The sequence below is a fragment of the Gekko japonicus genome, unplaced genomic scaffold, assembly GCF_001447785.1.
Source record: "Gekko japonicus isolate JY-2015 unplaced genomic scaffold, Gekko_japonicus_V1.1 scaffold524, whole genome shotgun sequence".
NCBI classification, from domain to species: Eukaryota; Metazoa; Chordata; class Lepidosauria; order Squamata; family Gekkonidae; genus Gekko; species Gekko japonicus.
The window spans coordinates 548,809-570,606 of record NW_015170906.1 but is presented as its reverse complement, the minus strand read 5'-3'; the positions used below and the strand labels follow the sequence as shown (position 1 = coordinate 570,606).

At 46.0% G+C, this 21,798-nt stretch overlaps 2 protein-coding genes across 3 annotated transcripts in view; both read left to right on the top strand.

The window, feature by feature from the left end:
- PTAFR (platelet-activating factor receptor) overlaps positions 1-9,292 on the top strand; it is a 26,694-nt gene extending 17,402 nt beyond the window's left edge. The window contains exon 3 of the mRNA XM_015418639.1: positions 7,340-9,292. Within this exon, the coding sequence (XP_015274125.1) occupies positions 7,385-8,476 (1,092 nt within the window). The 5' untranslated portion in view covers positions 7,340-7,384 and the 3' untranslated portion in view covers positions 8,477-9,292. The remainder of the gene's footprint in view (positions 1-7,339) is intronic.
- Positions 9,293-19,641: 10,349 nt separating this feature from the next.
- EYA3 (EYA transcriptional coactivator and phosphatase 3) overlaps positions 19,642-21,798 on the top strand; it is a 74,569-nt gene continuing 72,412 nt past the window's right edge. For both annotated transcript variants that reach the window (XM_015418646.1, XM_015418645.1), the window contains exon 1: positions 19,642-19,783. The gene's annotated coding sequence lies outside the window, so the exon portion shown is untranslated. The remainder of the gene's footprint in view (positions 19,784-21,798) is intronic.

Genomic DNA, 21,798 nt, shown 5'->3' with positions numbered 1-21,798 from the left:
GGGCCCGGCGGTGGACCTGCAAGGCCGGCGAGAGTGCAAGGAAGCCCCGCGACGGCCCTCCCTGGCCCCAGGCAGGCAGGGGTGGGGAGAGGCAGGGAGGAATCAACTTACCCTCCCTCTTCTCCTCCCTCCTCCTGGATGAATGAGGGCCGGAAGCAGGGCGGCCGGAAGCAGGGGGTGGGGCTTTGTCATGTGCCCCGCCCCCCGTACCTCACCCGGGGGAACTGCGATCCCCCCGATCCGCCCCGAAATGACCTCTGATTGTTTGTCTTGATGCTTTTAGCGATCCACTCCTCTTTTTGCTTGCCTAATTATTGACTTACATTTCTTTTGCCAAAGCCGGTGGTCCCTCCTGTTCAGTTCATTGAGGCAGACCTTCCACTTTTAAAAAGAAACCTCTTTATTTTTTATAGCTTCCTTGACTTGTGTTGTTAATCATGCAGACCTTCTTTTAGACCTGCGGAATGCATTCTATTGAGGCTTCAATTATTGTGGTTTAAATAGCTTCCAAGCATCCTCTAAGGAGGTGACACTCTTGTGTTTCCCCTTCAACTTCTTTTTTATTATTCCCCTAATTTTTGTATAAAGTTCACTCTTTTGAAATCAAATGTGATAGTTTTGGACTTTAGGGGTAACTTTCCATTGACCTGAATGCCAAACTTAGTAGCATTGTGGACACTGTTCCCAATCGGTGTAACAACCTCTACATCTCTCACCAGGTCTTGACACCTGCTCAGAACCAAGTCCAAGATCACTACCCCTCTGGTTGGCTCTGTGACCAAGTGTGTTCCAGTGCGCAGTCACTTATGATGACTTTTCAACACATTTGTTCTCCGTAACATGAAGTTGTTCAGGGTGGTGAGAACCAGGAAGGATTGTGAGGCACTCCAAAGGGATCTGTCAAGGATGGGCAAGTGGGCGTCAATGTGGCCAATGGGGTTCAGTGTGGCCAAGTGCAAAGTGATGCACACTGGAGCCAAAAATCCTAACTATAAATACACGTTGATGGAGTGCAAATTGGCAGAGACTGACCAAGCGAGAGATCTTGAGTCATAGTAGATAACTCACTGCAGGGCTTTTTTTAAAGAAAAAGCCCAGCAGGAACTCATTAGCATAATAGGCCACACCCAACAGCAGAAACGCATTAGCATATTAGGCCACAGCCCTGACAGCACAGCTCATTAGCATATTAAGCCACACACCCATGTTACCAGAAGCGTGGTAATCCAGCCACGCCCACCTTTTGCTTCTTATTCTGTTGACCTTGTTTGTGGTCAAAACGGCCAGGGCTCTTTTTGTAGCAGGAACTCCTTTGCATGTTAGGCCACACACCCCTAATGTAGCCAATTCTAATGTGTTTCGGCTGTTGGGTGTGGCCTATTATGCTAATGAGTTCCTGCTGGGCGTAGCCAACTTGGGAGCCAACCGGAACTCTGTTCCTGTGCGTTCCTGCCCAAAAATAGCCCTGACTCACTGAAAATGTCAAGACAGTGTGCAACTGCAATAAAAAACGCCAACGCTATGCTGGGGATTATTAGGAAGGGAATTGAAAACAAATCAGCCAGTACCATAATGCCCCTGTATAAATCAATGGTGCAACCTCATTTGGAGTACTATGTACAGTTCTGGTCACCACACCTCAAAAAGGATATTATAGCATTGGGAAAAGTGCAGAAAAGGGAAACTAAAATGATAAAAGGGTTGGAACACTTTCCCTATGAAGAAAGGTTTTTGACTGTGTGGATCACAACAAACTATGGCAGGTCCTTAAAGAGATGGGAGTACCAGACCACCTCACATGTCTCTTGAGAAACCTGTATAAGGGCCAAGAAGCGACAGTTAGAACCGGATATGGAACAACTGATTGGTTCAGCATAGGAAAAGGAGTACGACAAGGATGTATACTGTCACCTTGCTTATTTAATATATATGCAGAGTACATCATGCGAAATGCTGGCCTGGATGAATCACAAGCGGGAATTAAGATTGCTGGGGAAAAGATCAACAACCTCAGATATGCAGACGATACCACTCTGATGGCAGAAAGTGAAGAGGACCTCAAGAGCCTCTTGCTCAGGGTAAAAGAGGAGAGCGCAAAAGTGGGCTTGAAGCTCAACATCAAAAAAACTAAGATCATGGCATCCGGCCCCATCACTCCTTGGCAAATAGAAGGGGAAGTCGTGGAAGTAGTGACAGACTTCACGTTCCTGGGATCCCAGATCACCGCAGACTGTGACAGCAGCCATGAAATTAAAAGATTTCCTTGGGAGGAAAGTGATGGCGAACCTAAACAGCATGATAAAAAGTAGAGACATCACCCTGCCAACAAAAGTCCGCATGGTCAAAGCAATGGTATTCCCAGTAGTCATGTATGGCTGTGAGAGTTGGACTATAAGGAAGGCCGAGCGCCGAAGAATAGATTCTTTTGAACTATGGTGCTGGAGGAGACTCTTGAGAGTCCCTTGGACTGCAAGAAGAACAAATCAGTCAATCCTCAAAGAAATCAACCCTGACTGTTCCCTGGAAGGCCAGATAATGAAACTGAAGCTCAAATACTTTGGCCACCAAATGAGAAGGGAGCACTCACTGGAGAAGACCCTGATGCTGGGAAAGATTGAAGGTCAAAGAAGACGGGGACGGCAAAGGATGAGATGGTTAGACAGTGGCATAGATACAACGAACATGAAATTGAGCCAACTTCAGAGGACGGTGGAAGACAGGAAGGCCTGGCGGGATCTGGTCCATGGGGTCGCGAAGAGTCGGACTCGACTGTGTGACTGGCCAAAGAATTTGAGCTTCAGTTTCATTATCTGGCCTTCCAGGGAACAGTCAGGGTTGATTTCTTTCAGGATTGACTGATTTGATCTTCTTGCAGTCCAAGGGACTCTCAAGAGTCTTCTCCAGCACCAGAGTTCAAAAGAATCTTTTCTTTAGCGCTCGGCCTTCCTTATAGTCCAACTCTCGCAGAAGAAAAAAAAAAGACTTCTTGCAAAACCTATTTTGGGGCCAGGGATAGAAACTTCTCTAAATGCAGGTTCTTAGAAGCTAAAGACTGAGCTTTTCAGAGAGTGAAGCAACTCTGAAGAGGAACAGATGATCATAAGATACCCACTCCTCCCACAGCTTCTGTAGATTTCTGTGCTGTTAAAAAAAACTTATTTACTCCCCTTGTTGTCTACCTTTCTTGTTGGGACTCAAAGGCAATATTGTCTGACCAACAGTGGGGCAAAAGAAATGTGTGTATACAACATGGGGGGGGGGGGTTTCCCCACACTTTTTATTCTTGCTGTCAAGTCACAGCTGTAGGGTTTTCAAGGCAAGAGATGTTCAGAGATGGTTTGCCATTGCCTGCTGCTGCACCACAACCCTGGGATTCTTTGGAGGTCTCCCATCCAAATACTAGCCAGGGTAGACTCTGCTTAGCTTCTGGGATCAGATGAGCTTGGGCTAGCCTGGGCGATCTAGGTCACCAGACTTTAATCTGGGAAGAGTTTCTGCCCTTTTCCAGAGCCTGGAGAGAGATTGGGCTTTTCCCTGACTTTGGAGATACCCAGAAAGTGGTAAGACATTGTGCTTGCTCTCTAAGAGACTTCAAGGCTAGCAGGACAAGGTCAAGACCCCCTCCCCATAGGAGAAGGGGTAAAATCTCACCCCGACAGTGGCATCAGATCTCAGACAGGCTCCAGCATCCTAAGCTCAACACTGTGTCGGACAAAACTTTGCCTTTCTGGGAGACGAGCAGATTTCAGATTGGTGGATCCCTGGCAATTGGAACCGATGCCTCTTGCATACCTCTTTTAACTTTTTTAAATGTATTACCTTTCACCAGACAGAGATGCAATTTGGCAAAAAGTGAGATACTATAATGTTAACACATTTGCACATTCAAATGCTTTTTACTCCCCATCAGAGGTAGCCACAGTACACTTGGAGGGCACACTATACAACAGCTTTGTTGACTATGAGCAAATAAGTGTCTGCTCAGTACTTGGGTGGGAGACCACCTAGGAATCCTATCTATACCATCTGGATTGTGCAATAGAAAAAAGTGGAATATAAATGCAATATATTATACAGTTTTTGAGCAAGGTGTATCTGAGATCAGCTAAACAGTCCTTGAGCAATGAAGAATTGGGGACAAATGCTGAATATCAAACTACCAGTGCATTCCTAAGGGTTACACCCTTAAACAGACTTAGGACTGTACTTTAAGAGATCTTCAATAAAATCCCCTCTGCTTCATGTGTTCACTTGCGTAATACTAGCAAATCACTGGTCTTTCAACCTCAGGTTCCTCATCAGTAAAATTGGAAGAATAAGAACGGAGAAAATGAAACATTGCTGATTGTTCTGGGCAATTTGTTCCAACCTGTATCTCTAGCAGCACTCAACCTCAATGCATTTGAACCTCTCTAGCAGGGAAAATGAAGTTAGAGTGTATTTGGAAATTTGGTCTAGGATGAGCAGAATCTAGCTCTATGGCATTCAAGGTTTCCTCCTCCACTGCCCAGATTCCTACTGCAAAACTCCGAAGGATGGAAACTTAAGGACTCACAGGGCAATCGTGGATTTGAGTCCAGTAGCATTTTAGATACCAACAAGATTTAGGGGGCGGGGTATAAAGAGTTGGCCCCACTCTGTTGTTGTATCCTTTGTTGAAAGTATATTGCCAGGCAGATTTGGCTGAACATGGATTCTGATAGGCTTGTGTTGGGGTTTAGTTGTTTTGAAGCTGGAACTTGCCCCTCTGCGGTTCTGCATTCTTTATGACCCTCGTTTTGTTGGTTTAATAGTGGTCTGATAGAGATAAATGTGTGTTGGATTGTATGGTGCAATCAACTTCTTATATTGTTGTTCCCTTTTAAAATAAACAAATGCATAAATAATAAAACAGTCAAAGCTCCCTTCCTCAGATAGAGGTCAGAATGGAGATTTCTGAGTCCTTATATCCCAGTGCCATCATAAGAACACTTTCCTAAGAGTAGGGTTGCCAGGTCTGGGTTGGAAAATACTTGGAGACTTTGGGGGTGGATCCAGGAGACGGTGGGGTTTGGAGAAGGGAGGGGTCTCAGCATGGTACGATGCCATAGAGTCCACCTTCCAAAGCAGCCATTTCCTCCAGGGGAGCTGATCTCTGTCAGCTGGAGATCAATTGTAAAAGCGGGAGATCCCCAAGCCCCACCTGGAGGCTGGCAACCCTACCTAAGAGTAAGCTGCATTGAACAGACCTGAGTAGGATTCTGTGTAGACCTGTCTAAGATTGCACTGCAGGTGTATTATGGCCTCTTAAGAGTCAAAACAAATGTGTGCATTTAATAAATTATCAGAAGTGAGAGTGGGTGGGGTGAATTAGAGCCGTGTGGGAGGGAGGGGATTTAACACTTTCCTCTCCATAGCAAGTTCCCTGATCAAAACCAGCCCTCCTGCACCATTAGCCCTCGAAGGAAAAGTACAGGCAAACTCCTTTGAGGGCTAACAGTGCAGGAGGGGAAGCAGTGGATTCGCGAATCTGTACATGAAGGAAGAACTTAAATCCCTTCTTCTCAGCTCCCCCTTGTGGTTCCAGTCTTCATTTGGTCCTGTGTGGCTTCTATTGTGCATGTGTAAAGTGCCATCAAGTCACAGTATTTTAACTATGCCAATAAAGGTTGACTGACTGACTGACTTATGGCAACCCCACCAAGTGGCTTTCAAGACAAGTTAGTAGCAGAGATGGTTTGCTATTGCCTTCCTCTGCAGAGTCTTCCTTGGCAGTCCCCCTTCCAAGCACTAACCCTGGTTTGCTTCTGAGATTTAATGACCTGGGGCTATCCCATGCTGACTTCCGTCCAATGTGGAGTTCCTCTAAGCTGTGGAGTTTTGTGAGCAAAAATGCTACTTTGTGAGCTAGTGATTTGGCTACTGCATAGTTTGCTCTGGAGCCATCCTTCCTGGGCTAAGACAAAAATGTGTGAACCGGAGTCTAAAAAACTGTGAGCTAGCTCACACTAACTCAGCTTAGAGGGTCCCTTGCCTTCTATGCAGGAATAGGGAAACAGTTCAAAAGTTCAAGGGAAAAGAAACCGTTACCTCTACCTTACTTTCTTCAGTGTTAAGTTCAAACCACAGATATAAGTTAACTCCTTGTTTGTTTAACCCTGTGGGCTGTGTGTCTCAGGGAAGGAAACACACACACACACAAAACAGTGAAGATCTCAGTCTATACCTGCTTTGGGATATGAATAAATGGTGGCAGCGTTTGAATGGAACAGTGTATGAACCCCCAACCCCAGTAACTCAGTGAAGTGTTTGAGTGAGGGCCTGTTACAAAATGGGGCTGGGCTGCCCTTTCTGGTGATGTCTCTATGAATGAGAGACAGAGGACCTGAGAGTTGAAATGGTCATGGATCTCTTAGAGATTTTAAAAGAGATGAGAGAAGGGTAGCGACGTGTGACTGCCTGACCTACTTGTAACCCTGAACCTGAGAGAGAGGGATAGAGGGCGGTAGGCACTTTGTGTGAGTGGAGAAGGGGCATCACACCTCATCTTTCCCAGGTGTCTTTAAATAAATATTTCTGCAAGAGGTTAGGAAACATACAGAATTAGATGTACCATGTCTGAAGATGCCTGGGAAATGGGGAGGGGGAGCATTAGCGGCTCCAGGTGGAGAGGCATTGGGAATGGGGGGGGGACTAGAGGCAGGAGGTCCACAGTTGTGGAAGTTGTTCTCAAATGGTAGCTCTTGTTAAGCCACTGCTGATGCTTTTTTGGGGTCACTGTATACTGAAGGACCCCTCCCCATATAACCAAATGTGGCAGCTATGTTACCACATCCCTGACGGAGTAGCCAGTGAACTGTGCAGCTTTTGTGGACTGAGTAGCATATCATGAGTGTTCCCTCATGTGCTATAGAGTGACCTTTTGAGCAGAACTTTCACTTCCTTCCAAGATGGCACTTAATGGCAATTTGCTGGAAACATTAACAAAACTGTAAATGTCAAAAAAAACCCCTTTCAGACAAAAAAGTAGATGACAAAATGGAAAAAAACAGAAATGGTGGTGGCATCTCCTCACTGTCCCCCACCCCACCCCGGAAGCCTGTCAAAGCTCATTTCTGGCTGTTTGCTAGTTTTTTTTTCCAGCAGAGCCTTTCATCAGCATATCAAGTAATTTTCACTGTGATCCATGTTTTTTTTAATTTAGACAGAGTGTTTATATCCAAGTCCATTTGGCATTGTAAAAGGAAGTAGAGTTAAAAATAAAAGTTAGTTAAAATAAGTTAACGGCGATTACAAGGCTTGAAAAGACTACCTGTGCTTGATTACTCATTCTGTATGACTTATTTTGTTCTTATTTTAGGATAAGAAAAACGGAAAATCACACGTTCCGTATTAAAAGGACACCATGACTACAGCAGTGATGTCCAAAGATGGTGAAGAAAAAAACATTCCAGTCCTTGGCGTCCGTAATCAAGATTGCTACGTGGACTCTGAATTCAGATATACCCTATTCACCGCCTACTACAGCATCATCTTCATTCTGGGCTTCCTATCAAACACCTACGTCTTGTGGATTTTCTCTCGAGTATACGCTACCAAGAAATTAAATGAAATAAAAATATTCATGGTCAACTTGACCACCGCCGACCTGCTCTTCCTGGTCACGTTGCCAATGTGGATTGTATACTACCACCACAAGGGGGACTGGATTATGCCCAACTTTTTGTGTAACATCGGTGGCTACTTGTTTTTTGTCAACACTTATTGCTCCGTCGCCTTCTTGGGGGTCATAACATACAATCGGTACCAAGCAGTAACTAAGCCCATTACAGCTGCTCAGTCCACCACACGAAGAAGGGGCATCTATGTGACTCTAGCCATCTGGGTACTGATAGCTGTCCCAGCCATATACTTCCTTGTTGACGACGGCATTACTGAAGAGAAGATTAACGGACGTTCTTTCAGACGGTGTTTTGAACGCTATGACACTATTACTGGTGACATTAAGCCTGTCCTTGGTTTCCATGTGCTCATATGCGTTTGTTTCTTCATCACCTTTCTGGTGGTCTTGGTGTGCAATGCATTTATTATCCGGACACTGTTGTCCCAACCAGTGCAGGCCCGGAAGAGTGCCCATGTCAGGCAACGAGCACTGTGGTTGGTGTGCACCGTTTTGGCTGTGTTTATCATTTGCTTTGTGCCCCACCACATTCTGGACCTGCCTTGGACTCTGATGGTTCTTAAGGCATGGAAGATCAACTGCCAAACCCAGCAGCTGGTGAACGACCTCCATCAGGTGACCTTGCTCCTTCTAGGTGCAAACTGTGTTCTGGATCCAGTCATCTACTGTTTCCTCACCAAGAAGTTTAGGAAGCACCTTTCTGAAAATTTGAAAAACATAAAAGACAGTCGCAAGTGTTCCAGGCAAACAACGGAGACAGGAGTGGAGGGCATGGTTCCTCTGGAAAATTGCATACAGAACTCCATTAAGCCATAAATATCACTGCCACCTACAGAGCCAGGAGGTCTTCTGGCATGCTCATTCAGTGCCAAGCATAGACTGGTGGGCAGCAACTCTAACCATATACAGTCAAGTTATCAGCTCTTTCCTAGAAGTAGCTGCAGGAACTGTGGTACATTTAGAACCATTTATGAGACGTAGTGTCTCAGGACCAAAGTAGGAACCACACAGAACCTCCACTGTTATCTGTTGCTGTAGTGAAAGGAAGATATGGAAGAAATCTGGGATTTTTAAACAATGAACATTATCTTTGTGCTTTGGATCAGTATGAAATGAGGGTATGTGCTTGATAGTTAATTCTACCCTTTCATCTGGAAGATAGTTGAATTAATATCACTTTGGCCATGTGGTTTAATTTTTCATCATTCGCTCAGGAATTCAAGAGCAGAAGGCACCACAGCAAAAAGGGAGCACTGCATTCTTCACTGGCCAGGGGCCATAGGCTCTCAGCCCCAAAAGCCTACTATTTGAGAACAGATCATTTGCAGAGAGCTTACCTATAAGGTTCATGAACGGTTCCACCAGCCCACATGGTAGACATAGTCTACCATAGACATAAGAACCATCCTGTGACATAGGTAAACCTGAGACAGACTGACTCAAGGTCATCCAGTGAGCTTTGAACCACCATCTCCCAGATCCTACTTCAGGACTCTAACCACTACACCACTCTGCCTCACTTGCTGTATATTGGTTGGCTAATGAGAGAGGTGTGGGGTTCACCAATGCAGGAGGAGAGCAGACTTTGCTAATCAGCCAAACCTGGGCTGTTATACCAACAGGGGCTTTCCCACCTACACCATTATTGGTTGGCTAATGAGAGAGGTGTGGGGTTCGCCAATGCAGAAGGAGAGCAGCTTTGCTAATCAGCCAAACAGGGGCTTTCCCACCTACACCATTACTCTTATCTCGCTACTCACTTGTGTATGATTACTGTCATTTTTGTCTCATTAGTTTTATACACATACTGTTTTGAATGTTTTCACAAGAAAATACCAATTCTAGGAAACGGGACCCTCAGGAATTGGGGAGGGGGGTAAAGTGGGGGGTCTGCTGTAGGAGTGAAGAGTCAGCATAAATCATGTGTCCTGATGCTGGTGAAAAACAATCATAAATACATAAATAGCTTGATCTAAACATCCTACAAGTGGAGGGAGCAGTAGGACAGTGAAGATCCAAGAACTAGAATAGTCCAGATGGTGAAATCAAAGTTGGAGGAAACCAGGGAGATGGAAAAACCAGATGTTGCAGTGCACAGGCAAAGGACAAGGTTCTTACTCAAGGAAGAACTTAACCGGGCAAGCCAGGTGCTGCAAGGGTGTCACAGGAAGCTGTGGTTGCTAATTTCGTTGCAGCTCAATCAATGTTTCCTCTAATATCCCCCCCTACTGAGCAGAGCAGTTCACATTCTGAGCAGAATATAACTGCTGTAATCTTAAAATGGGCAATGGGCAGTGCGAGACCCCGCGGGGCTCCCTGTGTTAATGAGTGGCCGCTCATGTGCACAGTTTAGAGAAAAAGTTACTCAACATCCTCATCTGTTGCTAAAAATGTAAGACCTCTGGTGCACACCAGGAAGGAAACAGCTTGAAGTTTTTGCTGTTTTGTAGCTTTTGTGTATTTTTTGCAAAGAAAAAAAACATTTTTTATGGACTACACTTTTGTCATCTAAACGCTAAGAACATCTTTGTAGCTCAATTCTAATCAAGAATGCAGCTCTTTCAGAGGTTTGTTGCACCAGTTTTCTGGATACCTAATCTATCATTGTCTTAAACGACACCAGTGTGGTGTAGTGGTTAAGTGCGTGGACTCTAATCTGGGAGAACCGGGTTTGATTCCCCACTCCTCCACTTGCACCTGGCTAGATGACCTTGGGCAAGCCATAGTTCTAATAAGGGCTGTTCTTGAAAAAGAGCAGTCTCTGTGCTCTCTCAGCTCCACCCACCTCACAGGGTGTCTGTTTGTCCGATTCCCCATGCATTCGAAATAAATCCACGTTTGAAGAACAAAGTTAAATTTATTATAAAGCGATGGTTAGATCAGGAACACAAGAATTGTTAGGAATGACTACAGACCCCAAAGGGAAACATAATAAAGGAACTTGAACCAGGTGAGGACCAATGAGTCCAATTCCCGCTGGCGGGAATGCAGATAAAACTAGCGCCCAATTCCTTGGGAACGCAACGGTTCTACAACATAAACACAAGTTCAGTTCTCAGGCAGTGGATACATAAGCAAAGCAACGCCATAACTTCATCCCACCTCCAGCTGGTTGACCTTGAGCAGTTCCGCAGTTGTAGCAAGCAAAAGAAAGTAAACACCTACACTGGAGGATACAGGGGGGGGTGAACAGAATACAATGTAACATGGAGAAAAGAACACACCACCTCATGGCAGCTTGCAGACACTGTTGTGGGGAGGGGAAGGGAAAGGAGTTTGTAAGCCGCTCTGAGACACCTTTGGATTGTGAAGGGCGGGGTATAAATCCAATCTCTTCTTCTTCTTCTTCTTCTTAAACCAGGGCTACAACTAGGGTTGGCAGGTCATCACCTGCCACCACTGGGAATTTTGGAGGCTGTGTAAGGGGTGGAAATGATGCTGACATGATGTAATTTCCACGCCACACATTTCTCCCACCAGCCTGGATGCAAGGGTAGGTGAGAGGCCCAAACTGCTAGATTGCTTGGCTGAAGTGGGCAAAAGTGGGCTGTAACAATGAGCACGTCTACTTCAAAGTAACTCCAACTGCAATTAACGGAACTTACCATTAAACATTGTGAACAAATTCTAGTGAATTCAGCAGTGCTTACCTCTGAAGGAATGCATTTTGGAATGGGTTGCAAAGCAGCAGCGAGGAAATTCAGATATTCTATTTTAATTTCAGCTGGCAATGCAGTTGTTTGTTAAAAAACCTCTCCAACAGCTAGCTATCAATGCATTGCTTTTGTGTATCCTAGCATAGGACTATGCATTTAAGGCTAAGATTGCAGATCCCCATATTTTTGTATTATGAAAAAAAAAATCTAAAACCAACAAAATAATGTTTTCCTTAGGACCAAATTGTCACAAAGTTGAAAGTAAGCTTTCAAGCTCTCCAAAACTCTTCATCAGTATGGATGTTCTGTGTATGCATATGTACGTGCATGCGCACGCGCACACATAAACAGAATGGGAAAGATGTTTTGGGGTTGTGACAGAAAAGCCTCAGAGTTTTTGGCCTGTAGCCTTCCTGAAATGGTGACCAGATAAAAGTTGGTAGACTTGATTTGATTAGATGGTGGTGGGTGCAAAACAGATTTAATAAGGTACAATATGCACCTGGGATACAGAAGCCAAAAAGTCTGAAATGCTAAATGTATTCCCTTTGAGAAATGGCCCATGGCACTGACCTGGATAGCCCAAGCAAGCCCCATCTCATCAGATCTTGGAAGCTAAGTAGGGCTGATCTGGCAAGTATTTGGATGGGAGACCTCCAGAGAATACCAGGGCGGGGAGGCCAGAGGGAGGCTATCAAGCCACTTCTCTGAATGTTCTCTGTGCCCCAGTAGGAATCACCAGAGGTTGCCATGACTTCCAGGCATGGGCAGACACACACAAATGCAGAGAGAGAGAAATGCCCCATTAAAAATGGTTCTTCTTTTCAAGTAAAGACCTGGCTGCAAGGCTGATCCAGGCTATTCGTGGGGTGTGTGTGTGGAGTGATACATTAAGACAGAGCTGCTTGCACTGCCTGGAAATGCTATTAATTCTATAATATTTATAAAGTGCTAACAGTTTACAGAACTCAAGTTTGCCATGTTTTTAACTTTAGCAGACACCACATGAATTGGGACTGACTTCTGCATTTATGATTTCTTGTATGAGAACACCTCTAAAATTTCTATGGCAAACAAGATCTTTGTGTTTCCCATAGCAAACAGTAAAGTACGGATAGCATGTGTGTATCTCTATACATTTGTGGATGTACACCAGGAAACTCTGAGTAAGCCACAGCTTCCTGTCACACATATACAAAGATGCTCTGCCGTGGTGGGTCTTTTTGCAGGAAAAGGTTTAGCCCTGGGAAGTACAGCTTTTAAAGTGGGGTTTGTTCTAATTTCCAGCACAGCTTGGGAAATGGAATTTTATCTAGAGAAACCTCAGTGTTTACATTACTTTCATAGTATTCTGTGTCAAGTATTATATCATTCCAGGGCTGTTCATGGTTATAGCCCTGTAGCTGAGAAACCAGACACGTCTGTAATGTGTGAAGACTACAGATAAGTGGCTCAATATCACAATCATGGACCGAAGCAAAATAGACTGAAAGGTCTCACTTTCTTGGCCCTTGGAAAGGCCTGCAGTGTTATTGTTTCTTTTCTGTTCTGCAGTTCTTAAATGTTAGCATTGTGTTCTGAGAAGATCAGTGGTGTCAAATATAAGGCAATCTGGCAAGGAACCAAGCCACTGTAGGAAGCCTTTAACTAAAATAAACAATGATATACGTTTGTGTGAATCTTGAGATTTTATTTCGGCGTCTTGGGCAGATCATTCCGATTCTAGAAGAACAACTGAGCTAGTGTCATACAATACCTTTTCAAAGGAACAATTAAAACCACACAAAGGGGCAAGCAAGCATTGGAGTTACGATTTTTCTTTGGCGATAAAAATAATTTTTAAAAAGGGGAAGGAAAACAGATGGCAGAAGTGAAAAGCTCTGCAAGCCTACAGCTCCAAGTATGGGAGGGGTGACACAAACTTAATTAGACTCTACAACTGCACTTGTTAAAGTTTATGGTAGTACAAGCACTGCACGCTTGGAAGGGTCCTTCCTGGCAACACCCTCCTCACCTTCTACCTATATGCAACGTTGGTGACTTCCAGGGTTTTTGTAGAAAAAGCCCAGCAGGAACTCATTAGCATAATGGAGCGGTGGCGCAGGCAGTAAAACGCCTGCATTAGTAACATCGCTCGAGCAGCCACTATGGCTGTTCGAGTACCACCGCGGTCGAGGTGAGCTCTCGACCTTTATCCCAGCTCCCGCCCACCCAGCGGTTCGAAAAGCAATTAATTGCAAGTAGATAAATGGGTACCCACCCTTAGTAGGATGGGGGGCACCCTGCCTAACGTGGTGGTCGGCGGCGGCGGTGAGACATCGGCTCCAGAAAGTCGGAGGTGGCGTGGCGAGACACTGGTGAGACGGCGGCGGCAGCAAGCTACTACGACCAGCGGAGCGATCCCTGGTGGTCAGGAAAGAAACATCCAAGCGACTGCCGTCGAGACGGACGCGTGATGACGTTGAGCGCTGGCGCAGCGGAGCCGGAAGGATGTTGCTGGGGCCGGAAGAAGGCGTGAGTCGCACCCCCCGAAAAAAGAACTGTCGCCGGAACGTCGAAATGGGAGCCCGCCAGAGACGATTGGAGTGCCGAGCCAAGAACAAAACACACCAACCACCACAGGGGTGCCGCCTAGTTAGGAAAAAATGTGTGACTAGCACCACTTGTAAGCCGCTCAGAGACCCCCTGAGAAAGAGGGTTCGAGCGGGATATAAAGTCTAAAGTTAAATAAATAAATAAATAAAATAAATAACAGGCCACACCCAATAGCAGAAATTCATTAGCATATTAGGCCACACCCTGACAGCGCAGCTAATTAGCATATTAGGCTACACCCCTAGTTAACAGAAGTGTGGTCATCCAGCCACACCTACCTTTTGCTTCTTATTCTGTTTACCTTGTTTATTGTCAAAACCAGGGCTTTTTTTGTAGGAGGAACTACTTTGCATGTTAGGCCACACACCCCTAATGTAGCCAATTCTCCAAGAGCTTACAGAGCTCTTCTTACAGAGGCTACTGTAAGCTTTTAGAGGATTGGCTACATCAGGGTGTGTGTGGCCTAACATGCAAAGGAGTTCCTGCTACAAAAAAAGCCCTGAAAACATTATTTTTTTTTAAAAGGTTCCAATTCCATACTTTTAATAATTAATATTATATTTATTTTAAAAGTAACATTAACAGTAACATAAGCAAACATCTCAATAAATACCCAGGAAATTGGAAAACTCTACTGAAATGGTGAGATAAGTCTTTAAATCTAAGTTGAATTCATCCCCCCAAAAGTTTCCAAAATGGTGACAGGTCACCAGTTGCCTCTGTTCTTTCTCGGGCCTTGCTTTGGGTCAATAAGGCAGAACGATGACCTTGAAGCAACCACTTTCTAACATAATATGTTGGGCTGAAGGCTGTTAATGGAGGCCCAACAATTCTTATAAATAGTAGATTCTGCAGTGTTTTGATCGACAAGGAGGACCTTTCTGGGGTGGCAATCAGGTTCATTTGTGAAAACCCCCTTTCACACTCACTGGAGGAAATTGCTATTGTATTGAGAGTGCACTGAATCCAAGTCAGTTCCTTGGGCATTTCTTCTCTCAATTTCAGATGGTCCCTGAAGGCTCTAATAGCTTCTCTTTCACTGAGCCGAAATCTTCCTGCCAATGTGCGTATTTCTTCTTCTCCAAAGAGAAGGTTGTCACTAAAGGTTGTTGGCCAAGTCTTGGAATCCAGGACTCTTGCACACTTTGCCAGCTTTACATCTTCTTATGAAAGCAGTCTTTTCTGAAGAGAGATTTTAAGTCGATTGTAGAAGGCAACCGGGGAGATTGGAGGGTCATCAGCTCTATTTTTTGTGTGCAATGGGACACCCTTAAATCGTATAATTTCTGCCGCTTCAAGTGCTGTCTTGTAATAAGTACTCGGAACAGTGCTTCTCATCCTGCAAACATCAAGAAGACACTCAATCTTGCAGTGGGCCTTGTACATATCAATATCTCGCTCCTGCAAATCTAAACTCAGTTCTGACAGTTCTTGTAAAGCATCACAGAATAATCCAAGATCCAAAATAAATTCAACCGATGTAATCTTTCTGTGAAGACCTTCATATGTGCTTTTTTCCTTCCCGCCTCTCCCTCCGTGTGATCTGCCTTTTTCAAAATGAAGCACTAAGGCTTCATAATCCTGCCAGACAGCCAAAACAGTCCTGTAGCTGGATGCAACCCATCTGGTGGAAAGAATCCTTCCTATTTTTAAAATATCCATCTCCATTGCAGCTGAACATGAGTTGAGCGCACTTGCATTTTTGGGAGATGCATGATTCATGACATAAAATTTGTCCAAAAAAATTCCTAAATCTATTGATGCCAGAAACCTCTTTCACAATATCATGTACTGATAACTCCAGCCGATGGCTGGCACAGTGCCATAAAACAATAGCAGGGAATCTATTTTTCAAAAGTCTCAAAACACCTCCATGGGATCCCAGCATCACTGCAGCACCATCACATGTCAATGAAACTAAATTTTCCTTAAGGAAATCTTCATTGAACCCTAGTGACTCACGCTGAGATATCAAAGTGCTGAATATTCCATCTGCTGTCACATCTTCCAGCTCTACCAAGGCAATGAAGAACTTTGCAGGGGCCGGCATGCCTATTTCCTCAACACAGGTGCAAATGTACACTATCAGCACAGATTTCTGACTCACAGTAGTGGATTCATCGATTATCAGTGAGATTTTACTCTTTGAGTCAATAATCCTTCTGATTACATCTCATTTCACTGCTAATGTGATTTAAAATATTTGTACATGCATTAGATGAATGCAAAATTCTCCCCATGTCAACACCATTTAATCCTTGTAAATCAATTTCGCATTCAAAATCATTAAAAGACTGGTTCCTTTTTGCCAACTTATATGCAGTACGGAATATTTTAGCAGTAATTTCCTTCTCTCTTTCTAGAGTCAGTGAACTGAAGTCTGTACTTCCAGGAGTTGAAACTTCAGCTGGATCAGTTGAATCCCCCGATGCTGAGGAACAGGCCTCTTCATCAGTCTCCCTACGTTTAGCTTTAGGGCCTTGAAAGAAGTCAGAGCTCCTCCTCATCTTGTATCACCAATAGTCTGTGAAGCGAGCGAGAGAGAGAGAATAGGTATCACTTCTATGTCCCACCCAGTCTGAAACTGCACACTGCAGTATGCATTATCTGCTTCGTTAAACACTTGTTGTCCAGTCCCTTCAACTTTCTTTTAAGGAGCATAAGAACTTCAGAAGAGCTCTGCTGGATCAGACCAGCAAGGGTCCATCTACAGCAATATCTGCCAATACATGGCAAAAAAGGTCTGAAAGCTGAAAAAGAAATCCATCTTACTCTGAGCACCTCTTCTTCTCTGGATGGTGACTGTTGTCAAACACTTTGGTAGTCTTGGCAGCAGGTGAATTCCAACTATGGCAGTCCTAAGGCATGAGAAAGGCATACAGAGGATGCAGGCATATGAAAATCAAACAAGGATCAGCAAAGACTCTCACGTGCAAGCCCCACCACGTCCCTAATTTTAATCCTCTATCCCCCTTTTCTGTTTCATTCTAACTTGAGAAAGGGAGGGAGGGAGGTGAAAATAGGTAGCTGGAGAAGGAATTAAAAAGGGGAAAGAGAGTAAGAGAAAATAGATGAGGGGAGGAAGGGAGGGGGAGAGAGAGAAGAAAATCTTTACCAGAAAAACTGGAAGGAGAAAAGCAAGTTGATCTGAGAGAAAAGGAAGGAGGAGGGAAGGAAAGAAAGAAAGAAGGGGGGAAAAGAGGGGGAAGAAAGGAGGAGAAAAAAGGAAAGGGAGAGGGGAAGACAGAAAGAGAAAAGGGACAGGAAGAAAGCTAGTAGATTGGGATGAGGGGAGAGGAAGGAAGAGGCGGAAAGTAAGTAACCATTTAACATAAATGTGTTCTCCAACCTCACCCCTGCAACCTTGGCTCGGAGAACATCTTTTCTCCAAGCCCTGTCCCACTTAGAGCAGGGATTTAAAGGGACAATGCCTCTGCCAAGCCTGCTGGAACAGCAGGCAGGGGCTTGAAGAAAGCATATAAGCAGCCGCCTGGGATGGTGGTGGGCGGACAAGCAGCCTCAGCTGGAGCCTGGGCAAACCCCCCTCCCCTCCCACAAGCCCTGCAGGGCCCCGGAGCTCAGCTGCGCCTCCTGCCCGACCCCTCCAGCTTCCTCACCACAAGGGCTCTGCAGGCACCATCCCAGGCGGTGGGCAGACAAGCGGCCTCAGCTGGAGCCCGGGCAAACTCCCCTCCCCTCAGCCTTGCAGGGCTCCAGAACTCAGCCGCCCCTCCAGTCTCCTCTCCAGGAGGGCTCTGCAGCCGCCTGAGATGGCAGCAGGCGGACGAGCGGCCTCAGCTGGAGCCCGAGGAAACCCACCGCACCCCACAAGCCTGCTCAGGGCCTTGCATGGGAACACTCAGTGACTCACCTCCAGACGTGGCAGGGTAGCAGGAGGGCGACAGTGGTAGTTCAGCAGCATGCAAGGCAGCAGTAACGGACTGGCAGCAATTCAGTTTCACTTTCAAATAGTAACGTGGGGAGGGCAGCATGCTCTATAGCCACGCATGTGCAGGGGTTTTGGCTGTAGGCATGGCCAACTCGGAAGCCAGCCAGAATGCTGTTCCGGTGCGTTCCTGCCCCAAAATAACCATGGTGACTTCTGTTTCAAAGTATATGAAAAAGTGTGCAAGCACACAGAAGCTGATACCCAGAATAAAACTTCGTTGGTCTTAAAGGTGCCACTGGACTCAAACTTTGTTCTGCTGCTTCAGACCAACACCGTTAGCCACCTGAATCTACCTGCATTTCTTTGATAGGTGCTTGCAGTTTTTGGCTATGGTTTAGCACTGAAAGAATCAGGGATCCAAAGAATGGCCTGACAGTACCTGATTGTCATTCTAGCTGCCTCAATAAGAGATGACCTTGCCAATCTCCATATGAGTCAACTAGGAGTCCTAGACACCATAACACCCTTGGCCAGTGGGAAGCTGAGCTGTACAGAAACATGATTACTAATCACCCCCAACTTTAAGTGCTACAAACACCTGTTTTACGCATTCCTCATGTAGTGTGATTCTAAGCATCCAGAGCTCAACAGCAGTAGAAAAGAGTAAGAGTCCAGTAGACCTTAAAGACTAACAAAATTTGTGGTAGGGGATGAGCTTTCGTGAGTCACTTCTCATTTCTTCAGGTATCTGAAGAGTTGAGCATTGACTCACAAGAGCTCATACCCCACCACAAATGTTGTTAGTCTTTAAGGTGCTACTGGACTCTTATCCTTTTCTACTGCTACAGGCAGACTAACATGGCTACTCATCTAGAGTTCAACGGGATATACTTCCACGTAGGCATGCTTAGAATTGGAGCCCCATTCAATTTTGTGAGATTCACTGGACTGCTATGGACTTCTAAGTAAGTAACTGTGTAGGTTTCTTTGTCAGGTGAATGGACTTCCAAGGAAAGTCTATTCAAGGTATGAGCTTTCATGTGCACGCACAGATTTGCAAATAGACTGGAATGGTGGGTAAGGTTCAAACTTATAGACAGGGAAGTTAACATGTAACATGATGATGTTTTAAGATATGCAAAGTCAAAAATAACAAGATAAGGTTATAAAGTCAACAGTTGTAAAGCAATAAATATGTCAGAATAGAACCCACCATTCCAATCTATTTGAAAACGTGTGCCTGCACACGAAAGCTCATACCTTGAATAGACCTTCGTAAATTCAGGATCGGAGCTACGCAGTACGATCTTAAGCGAGCCTGTTAAAATGCGAGCAGGATCTCTGGGCTTCGCAGCATGCCTTGTTTGGTATGTTTATTTAACAATTCCACGATAAAATTAATACAATTTACTGCTAAGCGAGCGGGCAGCCGTCCCATTAAATCACAAGCCAGAAGCCCTCTTTCCCCAGTGCGCAGGCGCCTCAAACCCTTACTAGAGTCTCAGTGCTGCCCCCTCTCGGACGCCGCGGCGACACTTCTCATAGAAGGCGTTGGGGGGGCACCTACGGGCCAAGCATCGCAACTGCACGCTCGGCGGAGCACGCAAGACAGTTATTCCCCCACAAATCATCAGCGGGGGGAGCCGGGGACAGAAAGCGCCACTCAAACACACACACACACAACCTGCAAATTCAAACTGGGCGAAACCAACCCGTTCTCTATGACTAGCAATGATTCCGAGACAGACAGACCCAGAAGGGGGAGGGTGACGAGAAATCAGCCGGCAGCGAAGCTTTGGCCAACCACCTCGCCTTCCCAACGTCATATCCGCCGGAGGCACTTCCGCTTCCGGGTGCGAGGGGGCAGCAAGGGGGGTGGTTGGGTTACCCTCTTTTCTTTCTGTACAACCGGCCCGTCGCCGTGGCTGCTGCTCCCACCATGTCGCTGGTCGCCGAGGTCGGCTTCTCGGAGGCTTTGTCACGGTGAGGAGAAATTTTTTTAGAAAGACAGCCCCTCCCCCCTTTCCCTCCCTCGCGCTCAGTCGGTGGGCGTGGCCTGGGCTGTTGCCGCCGTGGCCCCTCCCCCTCGCGGCTCACCGTCCCCCCCACCCGCCGGTTACCCGGGCAATGGAGGGCGTGGGGGAGGGGAAGGAGGGCGGCCGCTCCCCCAACGCCCGCCGGCCTCGGTCGGGTATTCCTGACCTCGTCGCGAAGCGTCTCCGCCCCCTCAGCGCGTTGTCAGGCGGGGAGGGAATCCTTTGAACGGGGCAGGCCAAGGTTGAACGGTCGCGACCCGTATTGTCTGCCACTGCTATCCCCCCTCCCATCTAAGGCTGCCTGATAGAGCCAGGATAGCGGTTAGATGCAGAGGTGTCAAACTCATCTGTGTCACTTTGTCTTGTCGGGCCGGGCCGTGTGTCCCATAAAATGTAATGCCAGGGACAGGAGATAGAAACTGTATAAGGGACAGGAGCTGGTAAACTCCGAGTTGGTGTGTTCTCACAACAAGGCTTCCTAGGAAAACCTATATGGTCGGACTGGAGAGCCAGCAGTGCAGCACTGGACAGAAGCTCCCATGCTGCTTGACTGCTGCAGACAAGGTTTTGTCTATGTATGTATGTATTTATTAAATTTATGAATTGCCCCATCCCTACTATGGCAGGGCTCTGCGTGATGTACAACAGCATTAAAACAATAACCAGATAAAACAATAAATAATCAAATTACATTTTAAAGGATAGATGGTGAATAGTAATACTTATAATTACTTATTCCCATATTACAGACTGCTGGCCTCTTCACTGGCAGGCGGGTATGAGGTCAAAACGGGCATGGAAAACTGAGGAGGGTGCCAGCCGAGACGTCGTCCTCAACCAAATTCCTGGCGGAACATCTCTGCTTTGCAGGCAGTGTTCCCTCTAAGCTGAGTTAGTGTGAGCTTGCTCACAGTTTTTTTAGCTTCCAGCTCACACCTTTTTGTCTTAGCTCCAGAGCCAACTGATTTATGCAGCAGCCAAATCTCTTGCTCACATGTTTAATGCCAATAGCTCACAAAGTAGAATGTTTGCTCACAAGACTCCACAGCTTAGAGGGAGCATTGCTTCCAGGCCCAGCATAATTGCATAGGGTCCCACAGGGTCCTGATGGTATTTGGCAGAAAGTTCCATCAAGTTCTGCCATGCTGAAGCCACAATCGGAGTGGCACTGCCCACTCCCCCCAAGCAGTCTCCTGTTCCTTCACTTGCACTAGTTGCTCGTGAGCCACATAAGAGCCCTGGACAGGCTGGTTCCAGCCCTGGGCCTTATGTTTGACATTCCTGAGTGTTGGTCTAGGATCAGTCAGACCCAGGCTTGACTCTCCTGGTGGTGGAGGAAAGTGTCATGAAGTCATGGCCTACTTGTGGTGACCCTATAGAGTTTTCAAGGCAAGAGACGTTCAGAGGTGATTTGTCATTGCCTGGCTCTGAGCAGCAACCCTGGACTTCCTTGGTGGTCACCCATCCAAGTACTAACTAGGGCTGACCCTTCCTAGCTTCTGAGATATGATGAGATCAGGCTAGCCTGGACTATTCAGGTCAGGGCATGAATCTCCTACTGTGCTACAAAAGCTAGTCAGGTGACCTTGGGCCATTCATACACTCTCAGCCTAACCTACCCTACAGGATTGTAGGATGGAGGAGAATGCTGTAAGCCATTTCAGGTCCCTGTTGGGGAGGAAAGTGGGGTATAAATTAAGTAAATAGCAACAGCCTAGGACACCGTCCACAAAATATATACTTTTAAGGAGGCACCAAATGGCACCTAGGTTGTGTTCTGGGTTTTTGATTCCCCCCCCCCCCCGGGGGGCCCAGCCCAACTGACAATACCAATACCAACCCAGAAAGTTGGTCCATTTTCCTCAGTACTGTGTACTTTGCCTGGCAATAGCTCTCTAGGGTCTCTTGTAATAAAAGGCTTTTGCAGGATGGAAAAAAAAGTAACAGGAATGCCCATGGAAA